The 23,602-nt window shown below is 30.5% G+C and overlaps 2 protein-coding genes across 2 annotated transcripts; one reads left to right on the top strand and one right to left on the bottom strand.

Moving 5' to 3' along the window:
- The first annotated feature begins 11,397 nt into the window (after window positions 1-11,397).
- LOC110701308 (protein ATAF2-like) lies at window positions 11,398-14,249 on the top strand. The gene is made up of 3 exons (XM_021878941.1): window positions 11,398-11,784; window positions 12,031-12,305; window positions 13,377-14,249. The coding sequence occupies exons 1-3, from the start codon at window positions 11,622-11,624 to the stop codon at window positions 13,848-13,850; spliced, it is 912 nt and encodes a 303-aa protein (XP_021734633.1). The 5' UTR covers window positions 11,398-11,621; the 3' UTR covers window positions 13,851-14,249.
- A 5,225-nt stretch (window positions 14,250-19,474) lies between these two features.
- On the bottom strand, window positions 19,475-23,463 carry LOC110701310 (aspartic proteinase Asp1-like). Its single transcript, XM_021878945.1, has 8 exons — window positions 22,724-23,463; window positions 21,484-21,601; window positions 21,040-21,260; window positions 20,732-20,956; window positions 20,502-20,640; window positions 20,052-20,252; window positions 19,890-19,962; window positions 19,475-19,800 (listed from the first exon to the last, which is right to left on the bottom strand). The coding sequence occupies exons 1-8, from the start codon at window positions 22,939-22,941 to the stop codon at window positions 19,691-19,693; spliced, it is 1,305 nt and encodes a 434-aa protein (XP_021734637.1). The 5' UTR covers window positions 22,942-23,463; the 3' UTR covers window positions 19,475-19,690.
- Between the last annotated feature and the right edge of the window lie 139 nt (window positions 23,464-23,602).

Consider the following 23,602-nt stretch of genomic DNA (forward strand, 5'->3'; position numbering starts at 1 on the left):
AAGGTACATGCTCATTTTATGCTAAATTTATACAATTGCACCATTTTCTTTCTGATGCATGCATGTTGGTTAAAAAATACACCATTTTCTAGAAAACATTATTGCACGTGAGGTTTGAAAACTTCATCATACTGGTCAAAGTAAACATGCATTAAATTTCATTTACTTGACATAAAGACTTGATTTTTTTCTAAATATGTTTGATTAATAGAACAAACCTACATCATGCATAATCGGAAAGTATCAAAGTATGCAATATTATTATTGTTAATATACATGTCCATTTCATATTTTCATCATCGTAAACATATAGAAAATTTAGAATTACTTGTGTGTATTTTTTTTTTTAAATAATGAAAATGATAAAGATGTGTTTAATTACGCTCATGCATGAGTTGATGAGCGTGATCAATGGATGTGGACTTTTAAACTTTGTAATCTATATAAAGTTGTAAACAAATTATTTTACGATTTATATTCCAACAATTATCTTATTAATAGTAGTAAGGAGCTCTCTAGTTAAAGAAAATATTACACTCGTATAAAAAGTAGGTACTTAAAATTCAACATATATCGGATTAATTAAGAAAAAGTTCGGTAAAAAATAACTCATAGATTATTTCTAGTCAAAACTAGTTGCTATATAGCACAGTTTAATTAAGAAAGTACGGACTATATAGAACATCAAAACATGACTCTCCCGTGAAATTGGACCCACAAAATTGAAGATTTTGTCAAAATGACAAAATAAATTCTAAAAAAAAGTACAAAGCATAAACTAGAAAATAATGGAAAGAGAGTAGCAAGTTCTACTGTCAATATCTATTGGCAAAAATATATCGTCATGCCATAGGTCATACTTCACATGTCATGAGAAAATCAAATCTGGCCAACTTTATGATTTGATTAATAATTATTATCCTAAGATTTATTTGAGAATAAGGAATAATATTAACAACATTTTAGACAGATTTCTGATGCGCAAAGATTTCATCCAATTATTTTTTTGTGATAATTCTTCCTCATTTCAAGAAGGATCGATCATAATCATAATCATAATCATAATCATTTACTATGACAAAATGGTTGGCAAACACCATATCAATGTACCATAATGCTTTTATCTTCATTTTTGTTTTTACTTTTAGATACATCCCTCTATTCTTATTAGCACTACGAAAGGAGTATTACGATGTCTATATCAGTTTGTTATATTCGTTTCAGTGTATATTTTATCAATATCAAGAACTACTCCTATTATGAATTGTATTAGGTACTACGAAATTTGTTAAAACAATTTCTATTTTCAGTTATTCTTTAATATGTTTAATTAGTAGCAAGTAATTGGCTAGTTAATTACTATCAATACTTCAATCTAGAGTTGCAAATGAATTGACCTAATTATGGATTTTATGGAAGATCAAAACAAATCGGCAAACCACGACTTTTTTCTCAAACCCATATTGTACATGTTGATACGACATATGTGCACGATTGCATGACCTGGTTTACGCCTGTCTCTAAATACATATTAACATTTGCCAACACCTTACTTTTGGTGTTCTACCCGCTTCACCCTTTGGGCTAATCCGGATTCGGGGATCAATTCTGGGTGGTTAGGTTCCAATTCCCTCCCAATTGTTGTTGCGGGGGATCGAACACGGATCCTCTCTATCAAGTGTAGTTTCAATCACCACTACACCAACAACCAATTGGTTGCCAACACCTTACTTTGCCCATAAGTATATCGAATTGACTTCGTATCAAAAATCAATTAAAAATGTAAATAATTTTAATTATTCAAGATTTATAAAATACACATCGAGACTAATTAATCTAACCAATTTCCATATAATAACATTTGTACCTTTTAATACATTAATAAGAATATATATAGTCAAAATTAATTTGTAAATAAGTCAATATGACAATATGATTAAAAAAAGAAAGATTTTCTTTTAGAATTGGACTACTTCAAGGATCTGCATGTAGTCCATCCTCTTTGCATCATTTTATGAGCTAATGAAGAAGATCGGACCAACTAGTTACTTTAAAAGATATTGAAATTTCATTGTATTTTCATGTGGTCAAACTTTCTTTTGACATGGAATATGCATAACCCATTAGTGGCGATTCGAACACTATTTATTAGTTCGTTAACATATATTTTTGTTTATTTTTATTATTAAATAAAACAAAATTAATTTGTTGAGCCTCTTTAGAGTTTAATCTACTTCCGTAATAATCTTATTGGTAAAAATTTCTCTTTAATTATTATTATCAATTCCTAATTTCTAATAGAAAATGAAAATAAATATGAAATTAAATACAGTTATAGCGAGAAAATAAATATGAAATTGAATAGAGTTATAGCGAGAAGTATACAACGCACATGCAATTGCTCTTCGTCGGAGGCTTTAATTAAAAACATGATATGTATATAAACCTAAACATAAAAATTAGACACAAGATACAAAATCTTCTAAAAGTAGTGTTCATGCTACGTATTTACATTGCTAAAGACTTCATAAGAAATACAAGTACTAATTAAGCTCCAATTATGAACAATACGTGTCACTATTAAGTGATTAATCATAGCAATGTCACCTATAATGGCAACCTGCCTTGATTAGCATGAGATTATAATGCTCTTATCTCCATAAACAAAAAGCAGCTACACGTGTCACTCTAATAAGTATTAGGAAGGTGTTTTAGAGTACTTTTGACGTTGATGCTCTAATGAAAAATATCTAAAATAACCGCGTTTAATTTATAATAAAATAATAATATAAAGAAATTAAGTGTGAAAGGAATTTCAAGATTTTTTTTTTCAACATAAACAAAGCGAGTGAATATCAATTTCTGTATTTTTCTTGGAAATTAGCTAAATTTGTTGAAACAAATTTAATTGGATTTATTCACTGTATATGAAGTGGACCAAAAATAAAGGGGCTACTTGATTTGATTTCATAGCTTTAGTTTTCAGATATACCTGGCAAGTTGCTTACAATTTTATTCAATTTGTGCTTTTGATTGTGTACTTGTTTTTATATTTTGCACTTTTTTTGTTTTTCTTCCTTGATGGCTATACTAGTTCATAGAACATTAGAACAGCCTATGGAGCAACAAGCCAACAAGCACGACACATGCTTGAACATATGTGTATATGCATCACACACGCGACACGTTATGTAAAACCAAGTACATTTAAGAACGACTAAGCTTTATGTTACAAAACTTGTCCACATGTGATTTTTAATTAGGTATCCTTCGAAAATTTTGAGAAAGAATGATAAAATTGAACAAGCTTGGTACTTGGTCTCTCAGCTCGATCGGATTGATAATTATCATCAATTAGTTCTATCCCTCCTGACAAGGCCTAGATTTTTATGTATGTGATGATCCGACAACATATATAGTTTGAAAAATCTTTAATAATAAGCATTTGGAATTTGTGATTTTTAGATATTTTACCTCACCTCGGCCTCTCCCCATCAATTGAATCCATGTAATTTAGCATAGGTATCAAATAATACATTAAATCATTATGTAGCTAAGCTTCCTTTTTGATGTTGACCTAACAAAATAGTTTCGAAGTACATACTTTAATTTGTAAAAACTAAAAAGAGATAAAAAGGAAGGTTCTCTAATGATGCAATTAGCATGCCTTCTAAACTCACCGATAATTACTGCATGTCTACGTACTAAGCATATCATATTAATTAATTATATAATATGGTACGGAGTATTTTGTATGTCCCATTCACTAGAAAATTAAACACTTATCTAAAAGAGATTAATTAGTAGAATCGAATCTTATGGGTTAGGTTAATTAATCCTACTTGCATAATTAGGTGATAATTTGGGACGTAAACATCTAAACAGGTAGGTTATGAAACTTTGGTCAATCACTACGTTGTCGTTTTATACAACATATAAAATCAAAATAATAAGTTACTGTAGTTTTATTGTTTTTTCTGGAGATTTCTTCTTTGTTTGGAAGCATGCAAAATACAAAAAGAAATAAATTAAAGTGGATATTATTTTTTTGTTTGGAACCTTGAAATACAGCACAGTTTTTCACTTGAAAAAGAAAGTGCATGAATCATCATATTTATTTGTTGTGTTGTCTCATAAAGTTAATATATCTAAGGACATCTTCAAATTAGATAATATTTTTGAACCTAAAAAATGATCTAAACAATGTGACTGGTAGGATTGTGAATTATTTCTGAGATTGATTTATATTTGCGGATTTGTTATTGCATAAATGTATACAAGTAAAACTTTATTAGGCATGTTATTTTGAATTTAATTTATTTTCGTCTTATTTCAATTCAGCTCCACTTAATTTATGTTACTTCAGTTTAGTTCCTTTTAATTTAATTTACTTTAACTCAATAGAATAGGGGTTTGATATCATAAATGAAAGGAGTAGGTCAGGATGATAATTAAGGGTGTTGTCTGATCGGTCACCTTTTCCTGCTCCATATACATTTATTAATGACGACAACCAATGGTCAAGTACAAAACCTTAACAGTCATACCCTACACGGTGAGACAATTTTAAAACCATACGAAGTACCTCAAACGCCTGTAATTTTAGCAAAACCAACCTTTGATAATTAACTTAACCATGACCTAACCTAAAATCATAATTGAATGAGTGACGGTGGAAATTAATGTTACGGAGTACATAATCTTGAAATGCAATGTGTTTGAAGTTGGTAATATTTCATACGAGTAATAAATTACTTGAACTTATTAATTTGAATGTCCTATATATTTATCACAACTACTTGTGCATTATTATTACACTTTGCCTGCCGGCCACCACCCACCCCAAATACCAATCATTTCTACCTATAGCGGCCATATCTATTTAGAGTCTATTTTAATTGAATGAATTGAGCTGAACTGAACTTATTGGAGCTGAACTAAACTAAACTGGACTGAAGTGAACTGAACTTATTGAACCTGAACTAAACTAAACTGAATATTTTATAAGAGAAGTATATTAGGAGATGAACTCAACTGAACTGAATTGAAATTAATCTGAACAGAACAGACTCTTAGCTTATCCAACTCTAGATAAAAATGTACTTCCTCCGTTCTTTTTTACTTGACCCACTTTGACTTTTACACTATTCATCACCCCTCATTTGATCGTGTTTTGTGAATAATATGTAAGGAAAAACATATTTATATTGGATCATTTTGAATTCGTTTCAATAACTACTATCATAATACATAACTTTTATATTTTTTAATTATGGAGAATTGAAGTTATTAACCGTTAACGTTTTGCATTGGCAAGCGTGATAAAAGAAACAGGTCAAGTAAAAAAGAACAGAGGAAGTACATATTTTTCAAAAATTAATACAAATATCAAATGAGTTAATAAGCAAAATTAAGATTATTCTAGTATGAGAAGAATATGAATATATACTCCATATATGATGATTAAACTTTCAAATTTATCGTGTTACTCCATATTTTTTTCACTATTTCAATATTCACAAAGTCACTATCCACTAAATCATAATCAAAGTCGTTCTAATTGACTTGCATTACTGTTCCATCCCTATTGTCGAGAATGACCACTCTATTATTTAAGCTCCTCAAGCAACATACAAGTAACAACGATCTAAGCATTATTGTTGACAATCATAGCCAAGAAAATTTCCCATTATTTCGTATTGTGTAGTAATAATAATAAACTTGTCAAATATATATTAAGCAATTATTATTAGGATAAACAAAAAGGTGACAACAATGTCCTAGGGTCCAATCATATTCGTACACATTTAAAAATAACTTATTGTACACTTCATCAACATTTGAATATGGTTGAGAAAACTAGGAAAGGAAAAACCCAGGCGTCCCAAGTTAGTTAAGCTTGTTTCTTTGTTCTTATGTTAATTTTACCTTATTTCTTTTCACTAATTATTAGTACTAGCTACTCTATTTATTTATCCATTATTGATTAGTGATCTGGAGTTTCTTAATTTAGAGAACATTCTTGATGAGAAGATGGTAGGTGTCCCGTGTCCTAACTATTAACCATATATCTTTATCACTTGTAGGGCGTTCAGTCCGACTTATTATAAAATTTATGAAACTTTTGAATTTCTCATAAATTATTAAATTCGCATCTTATTTTGTCTAATAAATCTTTTTTAGTTATTTGAACTTTCTTCAAACACATTCTTATCTTATACTTTCTCCGTTTTCTTTTAGATGCAACATACTCTTTAGCGCGGTAATTAAGAATGGTGGGGTTACATAAATTAATAAACTTTAAAATAAGATGAGTGATTGTTAGGAGTGTAATTTAGTGGGTCACATGTTTTAAATAAGGGAAATAATATAGTTTTTCCCTAAAGTAACTTTCCTTTTAGAGTGTGTTGCAAGTACTGTGACATTTCCTTTTTAGGGAATCGAAGTGTTGCAAGTAAAAGAAAACGTAGGAAGTATAATTTAAGTAAAAATTATTCGTCCAAAACACATCATATCATAAGTAATTTAAATGTCTAATTATATACATTCGCTACCATTACTTCTTTCATTCTATAAAAGTTATCGATAAATGTCTTTCTTTTAACAAGAAAAAAAAGGGGATTTAAAATTTGTAGAAAGAGTAAGAAAATGTTTTGATATTCTTAAGTCATTCAATTTGCAGTCGGACAAATTAAAGGCATATTCTTTCAGCTTAGTTTCAGTTCAGCTCCAATTAATTTAGTTCATCTCTTAATTTACATTTCTCATAAAATATTCATTTCAGCTCATTTCAATTCATCTCCTAATTTACTTCTCTCATAAAATATTCATTTCATTTCAGTTTAGTTTAGCTCTAATCAATTTAGTTCATTTCAATTCAGAAAATCAGAACATGCCCTAAGTTCATGTCACTGATGTCGATATACTTGTAACTTAAACTCTTATATATATATATATATATATATATATATATATATATATATATATATATATAAAATTTTATAAATTGGATATAATCACGTAAATCTCATACTACATGCAACGACTCATTATAGGTTAAGCTACTTGTAATAATATTTGTATAATTTATAGTTTTATACTCCGTACTTCTAATACTTGTATAATTACACATTTATACTAATACTCTCTCCACTATCCAAATCGAAAAGGAAACAAAAAAAAAAGTGAATAAAAAAATAAAAGAAAGTGAAAAATGTCAAAGATCGGGAAGAAGCATGCCACATAAAAAAAGTTGGAAAAAGCATATTCTAGTCATTGGGTTGGATAAAACAAGCTTGACTTAAAGCCTCCTCACACGTGGGACTCCACATCATACTCCCCCACTAATGACGTGTCATTCATATCAATTTCGATAATTATCTCACCGTCTATTTCAACACTTGTCCTTATCTATCCACCGTCCCCCTCTCTTTTCTCGATCTCATATTATATATTGCACATTTTATAAGTTTATGATTTTAATTTGTAGTACTAAAGTTCAGAATATATTCTACTAATCGTATTTAGGATAGGGTTCACTTATAGCATGACACATAATTTCACATACATTAGGGCATGTTCTCTTACGTTGAAATTCAGTTCAGCTCCTAATTTCCTTCTCTTATAAAATATTCATTTCAGTTCAGTTCAGTTCAGTTCAGTTCAGCTCAATTTAGTTCAGCTCAATTCAGTTTAGTTCAATTCAGTTCAGTCAATGAGAACATGCCCTAAATAAAATCAATATGACTCATAATATATGAAAATTATATTTCATAATGATTGGAACTCATGCATGCATTTAGAAAACATGTGAAGGATGTGTTATGCTCATTCAAGTTGCCTTTTATTTTGACTTATTTTGCTATCATTTTTAACTCTCATCTACTTCAGATCAGTTTGTTTGTCTTTTATCTACATCACCCACCAATATATTACCTTAAATAATCTCTCTTAGTTAATTCATTTGCTTCTTTTTAAATATATGGTTAAGAGTTGGGGCCTGTTCTAATTGACTAAACCGAATTGAACTGATGAACTTATTGGAGTTGAACTCAACAGAACTTATTGGAATTGAATTGAAAATAATGTGAAGATGAGAACAGGCCCTGGTCACTCACTTTTATCCTAAATTGAGGATTATTATGTAATTGAGAAATTTGTAAATAATTGAAAATCCACTCAATAAATAATTGTTGTTTTAAACTTAAAGTAATAGTATAATATATTCTAAAAAAAAGGAATAATATAATTTATTTTCATTTAACGACTTGATTAAAAGAAAAAATCTATGTAAAATTAAGTTAAAAAAATAAGAGAAAAAAATAAGAGAATAGTAAACTCAAATTAAAAGTTGTTCTTTTTTTTTTTAGTTATAAAAAAGTTATTTATGAATATCCGCTAGATTAATTTCTTTGATGTAGAATATAAATTATATATTTTGAGATTTTTGACTAATGTCCATGACTCCATGTGCATTTATTAAAAATATTTATTAAATATTCACTTCACGTGAAATTAGTTTTTCTTTTTTCTTAAAATAATGTATAATTTGACACATACCCCGCTCATAAATTAAGTTCAACAACATTTTATATCTCCTAGCCGTAGCAAATAAATATAAAAACATACTTCGTGTAATAAAGTTGATATATTTCCTGGCCAGGGGACTTGCGGCATAATCCACATCACGGGCTAAAAGCCTAGAACTACCAATTTAAATGGAGTAATTAACGCATGCAAATATGCAATCTTGATTATATTAGCCCTTAACACTAACACGACACCATTAAATCAACTGATTTTCAAGACATCTATGAGTTTCGTAATACTCTCTCTATTTCATAATAGAGAGAAATAAGCATATAATTAAAGGACGGAGACAATACATTATTTAAGATGATTTTTTTAATTGAATTAATAAAAGGGTAAATTATGCGGAGTACTTTGTATGATCTGACTAATACTTCGTAGGGATAAAGTACTTTGTAATACAATAGATAAAATGATAATCTGACTACAAACCATTCCATTATGATTGTACTCATACGTCGAATAAATTGATCATACTCTTTTAAGGCTTGCATGCATGAATGAGTTAATTAATAAATTAAATTTGTATGCAACAAATTTATTACTCCGTATTTGTTTGCACACATTCATTTAACTTATCAATTAGAAATGACTAGTGTTTTATAAGAAACCACGGTATTAAATTACCGTGAACGTTAATTATGTGGATCCAGCATGATCCCCCTTATTTCAAAGAACTAATGACTTGTTGACTATATATATTAAGGTTTTTTTTTCCAATTATAAAGGATACATAATGTTATAGACCTAATATATACTTTGTACTTGATTTGAAAAAGTGCTATCTTGCTTACCACCAAATTAAAGTAATATAACCTTTTAATGGGACTCTAATTCAATTTTCATTGACAATAATATTGACATACTTAGTAATTTAGTATTACTTTTTTTTTTAGAGTATTACTTCGTAGACCGTAAAAGATTTACTTTTAAACAAGCAATAGAAATAGGCACAACTTGTACCGTACAAGTTAACTAAATAATAGATAAAAAGTACGGAATAAATAAATATTTAATTGTTTTTCTTAAATTTAATTAGCATAGTACAGATGAGTGATATAGATGAAATTTTATACTTGTTACAAGGGTGGTTTTTTCGAGCATGTGTAGGGTGACCGATCATACAAGACCTCTAAGTGAAATTATTATAAAAGTATTTTATTTTTAAAATTTACTTGTTTATTACGTAATAATCTATTCTTCAATTTTATCATAAAATATAGTTAAGTTAAACATTTTTCCTTAAAGAAATGATTTTAGGGTCCAGTTTTATAAAATTACACTGGACCATTCCAATGTTAGTATTTATAGCTCTGTCTTTGCTCGTACTCGTAATATATTTTGAGTACCTTGAAAATATAATCACCAGCTACTACTAGTATTTTGTAAGTAATCGTAGTAGTAGCTGGTGATTAGTTATTAACTTATTAAAAGTCTCAGCAAATGAAAAATGGACGAAGGGGAGGTCAACCAAAGGTTTTCAATTACTCGTTTATAAAAAATAAAGTTAAAAAAAAAAAAAAACAACTCTCTCAAAGTGACGGAAGCAATGACAAAACAACTCAAAAGTACGATAATGAGAGGTGCATACGTGGTAACTCCTGATTGGATAGTCAACACGTGTCTAGGCTGCGGTCAGCTGAGTGCTTGTCATCCAAGTAATGTCGGCTCAGCTGTCGATGCATTGTATTGGGATATTACCCCGCTTTTGGAAGTTTTCTTAGTCGCGACAAAACATTGTACAACTCTCCCATCGAATTTTTACAAAAATTACTTATAAATTCTCGTTGATTTACAAGAAAGAATATAGTTATGTGTAATTTGATAGTTTTGTTAAAAATTATAACCTTACAATATCAACTTTTATAATTTTTAGGTGCATAAAACGAAGATATTTATGTATTTTAAACATGCTGTAAAAAGAATGGGATCATTCTAAGATGTAGTGGTAGTAAGTATTTGGAAAATTAGCTATTTGTAATAGTAAAAAAAAAAAAAAAGTTAATTTGATGAAAAGATTTGGTGTTAAATTAAATTATTTGCTTGAAAAATTATTTTGTAAATAAATAAATATGAAATTTGCCTACTCGAAATTAAAGCCCACATTTGTTATCTGTAGTTCCTAAAATGTCACTCTACCAACAACGAGGAGGATGATTGTAGAAAATGGTCAAAAATTAAAAGTTCTACAATCACGTAAAAAACTCTTTATGTTGAATTATTTCATACTAAAAAAAAACTTATACTTTTCGCATTTCATTTTATTCTTTCTTATAAAAGTTTATTAAAATTGATAAATCTTCATGTGTATTGTGTGTTGAATTAGTATAACCCTTTGAAATCATAATTTGGATAAGGCTTACAAAAATCACAACTAATCTTAATTAATCACTTTTATCAAAATTAAGTCAATTACGAAACATGCACTACAAAAATCACAAATAACCTAAACTTATAACAATATTTTCTCAAAACTAATTTAATAACACAGAATAATTCACGATCCTATATTAAACACCTCTAATATATGCGTACATCACCATACAAGTGACACAACACAACTCACAAGTTGTGCCTTGGTCTTTGGGGTAGTATAGTAGACTAGTAGTACAACAAATGTAAGAGTTACTCATTTTTAACCTAAGAGTTGAACATTTGTTTAATGAGACCAACCTTTTAACTATTTCAACCAAGGGACACGTGCGAATTAAAAAACCAAAAAAGATAATTAAATAAAAAAAAAAATATAATAATAATAAACCCCACCACAATACCACATACACCCATCTCTTGACAAAATCCGGGCTCTATAAAAAGGGAGTGAAGTCCTCTGTCCGAAGGCCCGTGTTTTGAGCAGCTTCGACTTCGGGATTACCAAAACGAAGCAACAACAAAATTATCTCTACTACAAATTCGATTAATCGTATTTCTACTACTGTTGTATCGATTTTCAAATCTTGTCAATCAAATTCGATTCGATTGATCCGATTTATTTTTAAGGAAAGAAGAAGAAGAAGAAGAATCAGTGAGAAATGATGAGCGAAGAACTCGTTTTACCGCCCGGGTTTCGATTCCACCCGACCGATGAAGAGTTGGTCGTTCATTACTTATGTCGCAAGTGTGCTTCTCAACGGATTTCTGTTCCTATTATTGCTGAAATTGATCTCTACAAATTTGATCCTTGGCAACTTCCTGGTAATTTTTCTCGATTTTTTTTTTTTTTTTTTGTTTGATTTATCTTGAGTTTAATAGATTAATAACTATAATTTAACATGGATGGATCCCCTTTCAAGGCGAGATTCTTGGGTAATTGAATTATTTTTCATCTGGGTAAGTTAATTAAATACATATAACAAAAATGATTAAGAATTTGTTGAATTTATGTAATTAATTTGAGAAAAATGAAATTAATTGAATTTTGTTGTTGATTTTATTTTATAGGGATGGCGTTATATGGTGAAAAAGAGTGGTATTTCTTTTCACCAAGAGACAGAAAATATCCAAACGGGTCAAGGCCGAATCGGGCCGCAGGAACCGGGTATTGGAAGGCAACCGGGGCGGATAAGCCCATTGGAAAGCCCAAAACTCTTGGTATTAAAAAAGCTTTGGTGTTTTATGCCGGAAAAGCCCCTAAGGGTGTTAAGACTAATTGGATAATGCACGAGTATCGCCTCGCTAATGTTGATCGATCAGCTGGCAAGAGAACCAATCTTAGGGTAATTTTCATTTTAACTTCTTGTTAATTTTGTTCATCTCTAGTTTATGAATTCATAATCTTGATTTGTTTTGGTAAATGTTAATTAACCATGTTGGAGTAATTTCATGAGTTAAGGGTAAAATTGGAAGTGTGATATTTGGTAAGGGTAGTTTGGTCATTTAATAATTTGTTGTGATATTTTTAATGTTATTAAAAAAATTAAAAATGTACGGCTAGGATCTCATGTGATTCACTAGGCTTTTCTAGTGCCACCCTAGTGCTACATTAGGGACCACCCATATGAGGTTTATACATATGAAGACAAATACATTCTAGAACATGGAGCCTTCCAAGAAGTTCTTGTGTTATTGGCATTTTTCATGAGAATATATGATTTTTTGATATTTAAATGTATTAAATTAATAAAATTAATTTATTTTTATTAGTATTTTATGCTTATTTGATTCATCCTCACAATTTAGAGATAAGATAAGGCTTATCTTCTAATTGTGACACCATTAGAGTTTAGGTTCACATCTTTACCAACTTTTGTGCTTGGTGTGCCTATTTATTTTCGGCCCGTGGCCTAGTCATTAACATTGAGTCTATTATCGAGGATCTCGATGTATACACATAATTAAACTCGTTACATAGGGTGTCACGTTATTTGACTAACTGTTATCATCCAATTGAATTGACAGCGATAAAATAAGAATGAAACGTTTTTCATGTATACATACATTTTATCACGGTATATTTACCTAAGTGAAATATGTCGAATCATGATTTTATTTCAATAATGTCATGCTTAGTTGTAAAAAAAATTTTGTTGCGTGTCATGTGTTGTAATCTAGTACAATTATTATTAGTTTAATTACCATAATTTGTTGTTGTGACTTGTATGGATAATTAATGGATATAACATCATATGATCATCTCTTAAGCAACAATAATAATGAGATTCATAAGTCAACAGTTTAGCTAGTACATTTGATAAGATTATTGACGTGTCAGTTTGTCACAATTATTTCAATAAATTGACGGTCCAAATTTCAAATAATTGACATATTTTTATTTTCAACTATTTCAGCTTGATGATTGGGTGTTATGCCGTATATACAACAAGAAGGGTGTGATTGAGAAGGACTATAGCATTGATCAGAAGTCCAAGCCCATGTCAATGCCCAATTCCATGGCCCAATACTCAGACTTTGAGGACCAAAAACCCAATATTTCGACACCGGGCCAGACCGTGCCCATGGGGTACATGACCCCATCACCCATAGCCCCGGTGAAAAATGACCTGCTGCATTTCGACACATCGGACTCGGTCCCTCGGTGCCACACGGACACGAGTGGTTCGAACCATGTAGCCTCACCCGAGTTTATGTGTGACAAGGAGGTCCAAAGTGACCCTAAGTGGAATGAACTAGGCAAGAGCAACTTTGACTTGCCTCCGTTCAATTACATGGACCCCTTTCCTGAGGACCCATTTGGCCCAACAGTCCAATTTCAGAATGATCAGATGACCAATTTTCATGACATATATATGCTCCTCCGATAAGCTAGCCCGATCCGGCCGGAATGAAGTGGGTATGGTAGTCTGATCCAGTGACAAGCTAAGGAGAGGATGCTAGTGAATTTTAAAACTTAGGATGCTGATGAAGAATAGTTTTTAGAAGGATCATTAATTAGTCCTTTGTAAATTCATTCTTAAGATTCAGCATGTTAATATGTAGTTTTACCTCTAGGATAATAATAGATTTTAGGGGCTTTGTAGAACAATTTTTTGTTATCCAAAAAATATTGCTGGGAAATTTAATTATTCAGAATTTCAGTACTCTTATCTAGACTCTAGAGATCAATGTATATATGATGCTAGTATGTTTCAGTTGCAAAACTTTTGAGGTGAGTTGTTTTGATAATATATGAGGAAAAGAAACTATAAAAGTGTTTTCTTACCCTTTTTCTTTTGTCATATGTACTTGAATATTCTAATAACGTTACAACTTTGAGTTGAGATAAAGCGAGAAAGAACCCCAACTTAAAATTGAAACCAAATGCACAAATGTGGTTGTGGTCCGGTGGCAAAGATTGAAGGCATGAGAAATTGAGAAGTGATGTAATTAATGATTCGGTAGCCATTGCCTCAAGTTATCACATACACAAACTTCAATTTCATTGCCTCACGCAGTCACGCTATAAATGTGGCATAATTTTGACCACGTTTCATGTCCTTCTGATTCTTCAATTATTGTTTAGTTTAGAATAAACGATGAGATTTAATCATGAATATTATTTTTCTTTACGTACTTGCACTCGTTTTTTTTTTCCACATTTGTAAGATTCTTCTAAACTCAAGCATAATTCGAGATTAGATACCTCACACTAGGGGAGGAAAAGATCCTTTCCTTACACAATTGGATGACTTAGGTTTATGATAAGCATATAGTCAAAATCAAGTAATTTAGGATAACTATGACTAATATACAGTAAACTATATTGCTCAAAAACAAAAACAAAAAAATTCCAAAAAAAAAAATGGAGATCCTTATCTTTTTTCTTGCCACTTTATTTGACTGGATCATAAAAATTACAAAGACGGCTGTTAGAGATTTAAAATGGTGTTGTGATTGGTTCACAATCAGCATAAGAGTGGGTCCCATCTTTATGGAATTTGCGGCACACACCCAACAACATGTCTTAATCCACGTCTCATGTTGTTATATGGTTGGTGTAATTGTAATTTGATGCTCAATAAAATAAAAGATTAAAACTTTTATACAAGTATTTTATAATTTCATCTTTATACACAAATTGAGTAGAATTGAGCTTGCTTCGAGAATCTTAATTATGAGCATCTTTGAAATTATGAGGTTAATTGAGTCAACAAATTATATTTTAATAGTAATTATATAATCTTATACAATGCTTACAAGAGTGGCAAAGTCCTATATTATTAATATAATTTTTAATAAGAATGGAGTAGAAAATTCGATTTGTAAGGTTGATTACTTGAGCTATAGTGTATATATTGCTCAAATTTTAGTTAAATTCAAGTGTTGTTTTACTAGCTAAATTGATCTTAAAGTTTTGAACTCATGTTAAGAGGTTTCAAGTCTACAAGCATATTTTTCTGTTTTAAATTTACAGTTTGTTATCTTATATATTTAAGATACCAAATTACAGAGTAAAGTACACGCGGAATAGATAATAGTTAATTGTTTACAAATTGTAGTATACTTATTAGAATTAAAATACACATTATATATGATAAAAAAAAATCTACCACCTAGGTATATCAATGCTTATCCAATATTGTGAATAGAGCATTAACTTGAATAACATTATTGTTCTTCTCACTTTAATTTGTTGATATATTTATACATTAGTTAAATATCTATGAGTCTATGACTACTATTCGTGATTGCTATACAATGTATAAGAAGCTCTATAAAGGCAATTGTACAAGGTTTAGGTAAAGAGCCCATATTAGGTATATTTTAGTATTTAAAAAAAAAAAAAGAAATTTATACTTTTTCCGTGTTTAAACAAATGAAATGTTTTGACTTTTTATGCTTTTCATCTAATTAACTTTGACTAATGTTTATGAATTATACATAAAAATAAATATATTTTTATAGGTCATAGTTGTTGAAATCGTCTCAATAAATATTTATTAATATTCAATTGTTATAGTTTTTACTTATTAATAATTAAAGATATTATCAATTAAAATATTATATTCACATACAGGCTTATGACTTATGAGAAACATTTCCTTAAAAATTTTCAACCCGTTACCCGTTAATAATTTGTTCAACAAAATTAGCTATTGTGAAAAAAAAAAATGCGACAGGCTTCGTAGTACGAACTACGAAGTAGTTATTTAAGTGAGGTGAGCATATTCCCTATGTGCAATGTGCTCAATATCAAAGGATGTGACCACAGTTATCCTATGACGAAAGTACCACAGTTTCAAACCAAACCATCGAACTTGTATTTGAGTATATATATATATATGATAAAAGGCAACTAAATAGTTAATGGGTAAGTAAAACCCACGAACGATTATTTCTAAATAAATAAACAAAATGAAATGAATGAGTTTGGAAGCACTTGCAGATAAAACAAGACGCCAGAAATTGTAGTATGCTTTACGCAATAATAATAGTTATGTCGATGGATGATGGCAACATTATGATACACTGGACCAACTTGATCATTTGTTTTAGTCCAAATTAATTTAAAAGGTGTCACTTCTTCAATTCAATTCAATTCCCACTATCAAAGATCTAATATAGGACTATACGAGTATATGGCATCATATGATGCATATGTGATACTGTGATATTTACATATGACTATTACGAGTATATGGCATCATCATATAAAATTATATAGTCCTTTCATTTCACATTAACTGTAATAGTTTAATTTTATTTATTAATAATGAGTTACGTACTTTAATTAATTATGTTTACTATGTATGGACTATGGAGTAGTACTTAAATCATGATATAAAATTATATTTTGAAAATTGGTATAACATAAATTTTTATGTGTCTGGTTACATAGTGTAATCAGCCATCACAGGGGTTATATCGTTATTGTTATAAGGGTTACTTATTCAGTGTTACATGGGTTACTTTGTCAGTATTATAAAGGATTATTCGCAATGTTAAGGGTTACCGGATTAGTACGTATTATAGGGGTTACTTGACTAATACTCAGGAACCCTCTTTTATCCGGCCACTTGGTGTGGTTAGCTGCACACAATACACGTTGTAAATATAAAATTGCTCATATCATGACAAAACTATCACAAATTCAATTCTAGTGACAATTTTTTTCTTTATAATTGGTGAAGAACAGGGTTCAAGTCTCTGGAATTTGAACTTAAAAGTAGTTTGGAGCAATTATTTTGGAGCTTAAGAAATGCAAGGGCCGTATTTATTTTCGGCGTTATAAAGCTTGATACTTGTCAACTTTGTTTTTGATTTTAGTTTGAAAATATGAGTATGATGTAAAAGTTAACTAATTATGAATAAATACTTTGTCTTAAATACAAAATATAATAAATTTGTATAATAAAACATTACTAGCTCAATCTCATTTTACAACCTATTTAACATATTTTTTTTTTCTGAGAATTTCTTGAACAAAATGACATAGATCCAGTTAAATTAAGAGACTATTTAACGCGAAAAAGACCTCACTAAACTATATTCAACATATGTACTCGATATCAAATTAATAGGACCATAGATACACAATTGCACCATTTACACATAGATTTATCGATTTGTTAGGACCATAAAATCAATAAATAAGTGGAACACTAATTACCTAATAGCTATGTTACTTAGCCTCATCAAATAGCAAAGTGAGTCAAAGTTACCACACGTGAGGTTGTGGCCGCCAGTGACTTTGAAAAATAATGGATACTTCTCGTGGAGTAGATATTGTTGTTGTAAACTTGTAACTTCTTTTAGGAAAAGGTCAAAGCTTATTAATTTAGATTTTATTGTTTTACAAATACATATTATATGGAGCTTTATCAATTTTGCTTTATTATTATTTTTTTTGAAAGAATTTTGCTTTATTATTTGATTTCACATGATTTAATGATTTAGGGCCTGTTCACATTTACTTAATTTCACTTCAATTCAGTTCAGCTTCAATCAGTTCAGTTCAGTTACAATCAGTTCAGTCCAGCTCTTAATTTCCCTCTCTCACAAAATAATTCATTTCAACTAGTTCAGTTCAGTTCAGTTCAGCTCCAATCAGTTCAGTTCAGCTCACTTCAATAAATGTGAACAGACCCTTATTCTGTGATATTTTCAAATAAACAACAATAGATATAAATAATTTATTAGTTATAGAGGTGTTTTGAATTGAATACAATAAAAAGAAGTGTTTAAGTCTTCATAAATCAGAGTGGATATTCTTATTAAATATAAGATGATAGTCAAAATACATTTGATACACTTTTACAATTAAAAAACTTTGGAAACTTTATTAGCTTTTGAAAACTTTATTTGACTTCATACTAAGTCATCATTGATCTATGTTTTAGTAATGGCACTTTGTAAACTACTTGTATCATTGTATGTAATTAGGCAGGGATACATATCATACAATCAATTGCAGTGAATATATATATATATATATATATATATATATATATATATATATATATATATATATATATATATATATATATATTTATATATATAATGACAAATTGAATGGAAATAGTTGCCAATTTATAGTACTTGAGTTTGATTCTTTTTGCACAATTGACTCCTGTTTGATTACTGATTTCAAATCATAGCATAAGCTAACTGAAACAAAGTTGACTTAAGTTGATATTATCATGATCCAATCGGATGCAAAAATTTATATGCCGAGATATATACATAGTAAATTAATCCGCTAACCAATAGGGATAGTGACTATATCCTAACACGAAACGGAGTAAATCAAAATAAAAAAAAGTCATAATGTTGAGAAAAATTTGTAAATATATTTAAACACTCAAGTCCCAGCATTAATAGTGGAGTGTGAAAATGGAGCTTTGATGGCAAATTATGGGAGTCAAAAAGGCAAAAGTAACTAAACAAGCCAACTTTGCACGTTTGGGCCTTAGTCCAACTCTTTGACAATGTAAACTCAACCTCTTCCAACTTCTAAGAGTCAAACATACATCAGATACATCATTATAAATCATAATCACAAGATAATTAAAGCTAATTCAATTAAAAAGAAATTATCCACTAATACATCTTTTGAAATAATTCACCTGCCTTTTACTGTAATCAGGTTTAAGTTAATATGGATGTAATAAGGTTTAATGCATTATTAGTCCAACAATGTGATCATTTCATGAGTTATCTTACTGAATTTGACTGCTCAATTCATACATTTGATTCTAGAACAAGTATAGTTTTGATTAATATATCGGTTTGTAAGACAGTAAAAAACGCGTAAAATGAATGTCTTTAGCAACCATTTTAATTCAAAGTCTATGATCGAACGTTACTATCTGGTATTCTGGTTGATTATAAGAAGCGAAATTTATGTCAACCAAACAAATTACACTCACTAAATACTGCATCCTTTTGTAAAATGATCTTTCTTCAAAAAGTCATGTCCTTTTGTGCTAAAGTAGAGGGAAAAGGTAAATTACATAATTGATGTTTATTCCTTGTCTCTCTTGAATCTTAATCGCGATTGGGGACTGGAATTAAAGTGTTTAAACCCAACAATAATGTTAATATTAAGAGTTTATGACCCTAATGAACATGACAAGTATCTGCCTACTTACAACTTCTATGCCCTGCCTTGTATATTATTTAGTATACTTACATATCTAACAATTGACATCTAATCGAACAACCTTCATAACGATGCTGCCAATCCCCTGGGAAGTTTCTCACAGTTAGCCGGTCCCCATCCGATCTTATTTTTCTCATTATCATAGACCACCATCTTATCTTGCATCGATATATCTGTAACAGGAAAGGAAACCAGTCAAGAAACTACTTAAACAGCTAAAAAAAGGCGATCAACACAAGGATTATGTCGTAGCAATATTTACCTCCAATGATGTTGTAATTCCGTAGTCCTACTTCAGTACCGTTTAGAATCCCCAAACAGGGGTTGCCTTTTATCTAGCATACAAAAAAACAGTTGCTGTATTAGATACTGTCAGGAATTTAGAAAGGGGTGCAGAAGAAAATGACAGTCTGAAGGTGCTTACTGAGATAATGAGGTAGTTCTCAGGAGGAATTTCGTAATGAGCAGCATATCTGCCTCCATCTCCAAAGCTTAGAGCCAAAGGCTTGAAGTATTTTTTAACATCGCGTATGCTTTTGAAAGGTTTTTTACCTTTCCAGCATACAGGAAGCGTGTCATCATCAGTTGCATCTTTCAGAGACGTTCTATGTAAATCTCTCATCAACTGCAAAGCAATTATAATTTCTCAAAAACTGTCAAAACTTAAAACCACTCAAGGCATTGTTCTTTTCATCTGCATTCTACTTATTTGAAATTTTCAGCCCTAATTTAAATGTACTAACGGTTTAGATAAACTTGGTAGCACCTATCTGAACTCATTGTTCCTTAACTAATTATGTTTAGTACAAAACCTTATTCTACAAAACCATGATAAATCGAGTTTAAGACTTTGTTTTCTTTTCAAGATTCTCACCAGGGAAACTAGGGTGTTATAAGCTTGAGAAGCTAAATAGGTGTAGGAACTCCCACTGTCGAAAATCACCAGAAGATTTTCAACTCCAGTTGCTCTCCGACCATAAATGAGCTCAGCAAATCCAGGTGAGTAGTGTTTCCTGGAAACAAATTAAACATTATTTTTCACCAAGGGGCAACCATAAATCAAACCAAAGTTTTACAATACTGAAAAGGTGAAAATAGTCTTACGAGTAACCCTGAGTAGTGTTTGTCCAAACCAATCGTGAAGAATCATATAATTGATCTCCGAAGAATATATAACCTCCCCCTCGCGCACTTAAGCAGTGACCGACAACATTCTTGGTGAAACCCTGATCACTGAGTTGTGAAACAATGCTGACTTTCCCCTTGCCAAGGCCAAGTACCCCATCCAAGGGATGGTGAGATGAGCCGGGGATTTGATCATAACCACATCTGCAAATTTACTAAAAATCGTTACACAAACTAACCATTTAAACACATTAACACAAAGCAGGCAAACACATTAAAGAACTAACCCAATTCCTAAACGAGGGCTTTGTCTGTCTCCATTTGTGAGGTTAAAATGCATTTCATCCCTTAAAAGAACACCAAGAGAAGAACCACCATCTGCATACTCAACCTCATAATCACATTGCTCAGGGCTTTCACATTTGTAGTATTCAGGTTGCACCGCAGCACAGAGGGGATCTCTCGAAGCTACTAGGTCAGTGCTGGGTTTATAAAGGGGATGAGGAGCCTGCAGTTAATTTTCAAACACAAGTAACAGTCAGTAAAAGCAGGAGATTATACTTAGGAGTTTGGCAAAGTCATTAGACCGAAAAAACCCCATTCCTATGATTTGAATCACGGTATCTTACTTATAGTAGATAAGATAAAATTAATGAGAGAATAGAGTATATTGTTAAATGCAGAAACAATCACAAATCAATCAATTTGAGAAAACTAAAATTGCCACTTACCCTGGTACATCGGACACAGGGTGCATCACATTGGAGCCAAGTGAGATCACTGCCTGTATCAGGATCAAGAAAGTAGGGTCTTGGAGGATTTCCTACAAGGACTTGTACATAGTAAAATCTGCAATGCAATTACCGAAATACTTGAGAGACTAAATTCTTAAAAGATAGCAATAGATATTTAACTTCATGAACGTATACTATGAATTCAGTTATCATTGTGCTATACGTCAGCAACAAAACAATGGTCACCATCTAGGAGCATGACATTCGCAGCCTACATCAAATTGACGAAACTCAGGGTAACAGCTAAACTCCCCCCCCCCCCCCCCCTTCTTTTTTCCTTCCCCATGATCTGCGAGAAGATATATCAATGAGTACATACCATGAGATGCACTCAATTACATGAATTTTACTACTCAATATTCTGAAGTCTCTGAACTCTGAAAGAGACTAGTAGAGAATTTCCAGATTTTTAGAATGACAATCTATCACGGGCAAATTTTGCATATCAAAGTGGACAATGTCTCACTAGAATATATCAATTATCAACCCAACAAAACCAGTTAATAGAAAATCAAACTACTCCTTTGTCCGAGTAGTTGTCACATTATCTCAATCTGTCACATTCAAGGATTCAATATGATCTTAAATTACCTTGACCATAGCTGTATGTCCCTCCCAATTTCTATCCGCCATTTATTCCAAATGGGAAAATACATTAAAATCCAAGCACAACCCATCAGTATTTTAAGAAAAGATTATCACTTTTTTAAACATCCCAGAATAATATATGTGACCATTAATTTCGGATAAAGGGTACTTAATATGAGTAAATGACAATCGAACACATCATATTAGACCATAAACAGAATTTCCAGAAAACAGTCTACCAAATTACATAGATTATACCTGACCCTTATCTGTTACACCAATCAACACAGATCACACATTACACCCACATTCTAATAAGTAATAACTAACCTCTGAAACTATCAATGCAAGTTTCCCAATTTCACCAAGCTTCTAATATACAAATACCAGCAATATCAGCAGAATCTCAATGAAAACAGACTTTAAACACTAATCAACCTTAACAACCAACAAATGCTTATTAAAGACAAAACTATCGATCAAGTCTTCAACCATCAGTTCAACCATTTCAATCGAGCTAGTTCTCTAACATCACCCAAACTCAATGAAAACAAAAGAAGAAGATAAAGAGAAATCGAACGAGAATTACCCTCGAGGATAGACGTTTCCATACATAGGAAGAACAATAGAAGAAACCCTCCGATGAAGAGAGCTTGATGAAGAAGTTGCTCCTAAAAGCATTGGACGACCTCTATAATAATAATAAGGCTGTCTTTCATTATTACCATTAAAACTACACTCTAACATTGATGTTGTGCTCAAAAAGAGCAACACCAACAACCATAACATCTCTATCCATCTTCTCATTATTTTCTCTTTTTCCAACACAATCAGATAATTCAGATATATTAGTTTCTACAGTTGGGATTGTTATCAAGGGTCGTTGAAATAGTTGTAAAGTCTTATTTATACTATATGCTAAAAAACAAACACTTTGTACAAAATAAAAAATAATTAAAATGATTCTGTTGGGATTTCTTGACTTGTTAGATGAAAATATGTATTGCCTACATTGGAATAAATTGTTATTGTGACATTGTTTTTGCTTCTTTAAGGATTTTTCTTATGTTCTTTTCTTGTTATACAATGAAGGGGAAATAAAACAGTGTTAACGCAACTGTAATTCTGACTTGGGGGGTTAAACAAAAAGGATTCTTTTCTTCTTTATTTATTTATTTATTTATTTATTATTCTTAGGTGGGAAAAGGAATCCTTTATACAATAAGCTTTATTTATTTTATGTTAGATCATTAAAGCTATATATAATAAGTTTATTTTTTAAAAAAAATTATAAGAACTATTATTAAGACTTTAGGAATATAAATAGACCAAATGGGTAGGACTTGAGGATTAAAAAAGGAAATTTCCTGAAAGTTTCCTTGAAAGTTTATTTCTGGACCAAAATGATTGGATGTCATTTATTTACTATTCATGCGGTATGGTCTATAAACACGAAGACAAATTATGG

The sequence above is a fragment of the Chenopodium quinoa genome, unplaced genomic scaffold, assembly GCF_001683475.1.
Source record: "Chenopodium quinoa cultivar QQ74 unplaced genomic scaffold, ASM168347v1, whole genome shotgun sequence".
NCBI lineage: Eukaryota > Viridiplantae > Streptophyta > Magnoliopsida > Caryophyllales > Amaranthaceae > Chenopodium > Chenopodium quinoa.

Excerpts from the sequence above, each read along its gene's own strand:
- LOC110701310 (XM_021878945.1), bottom strand. The coding sequence starts at position 22,941 with ATGAGAAGATGGATAGAGATGTTATGGTTGTTGGTGTTGCTCTTTTTG. Across the intron at positions 20,957-21,039 it reads AGCCCTCGTTTAGGAATTGG|ATGTGGTTATGATCAAATCC; the intron begins GTTAGTTCTTTA and ends GTAAATTTGCAG. Across the intron at positions 19,963-20,051 it reads AGAACTACCTCATTATCTCA|ATAAAAGGCAACCCCTGTTT; the intron begins GTAAGCACCTTC and ends TTTGTATGCTAG.
- LOC110701308 (XM_021878941.1), top strand. The coding sequence starts at position 11,622 with ATGATGAGCGAAGAACTCGTTTTACCGCCCGGGTTTCGATTCCACCCG. Across the intron at positions 11,785-12,030 it reads TGATCCTTGGCAACTTCCTG|GGATGGCGTTATATGGTGAA; the intron begins GTAATTTTTCTC and ends TTTATTTTATAG. Across the intron at positions 12,306-13,376 it reads GCAAGAGAACCAATCTTAGG|CTTGATGATTGGGTGTTATG; the intron begins GTAATTTTCATT and ends CAACTATTTCAG.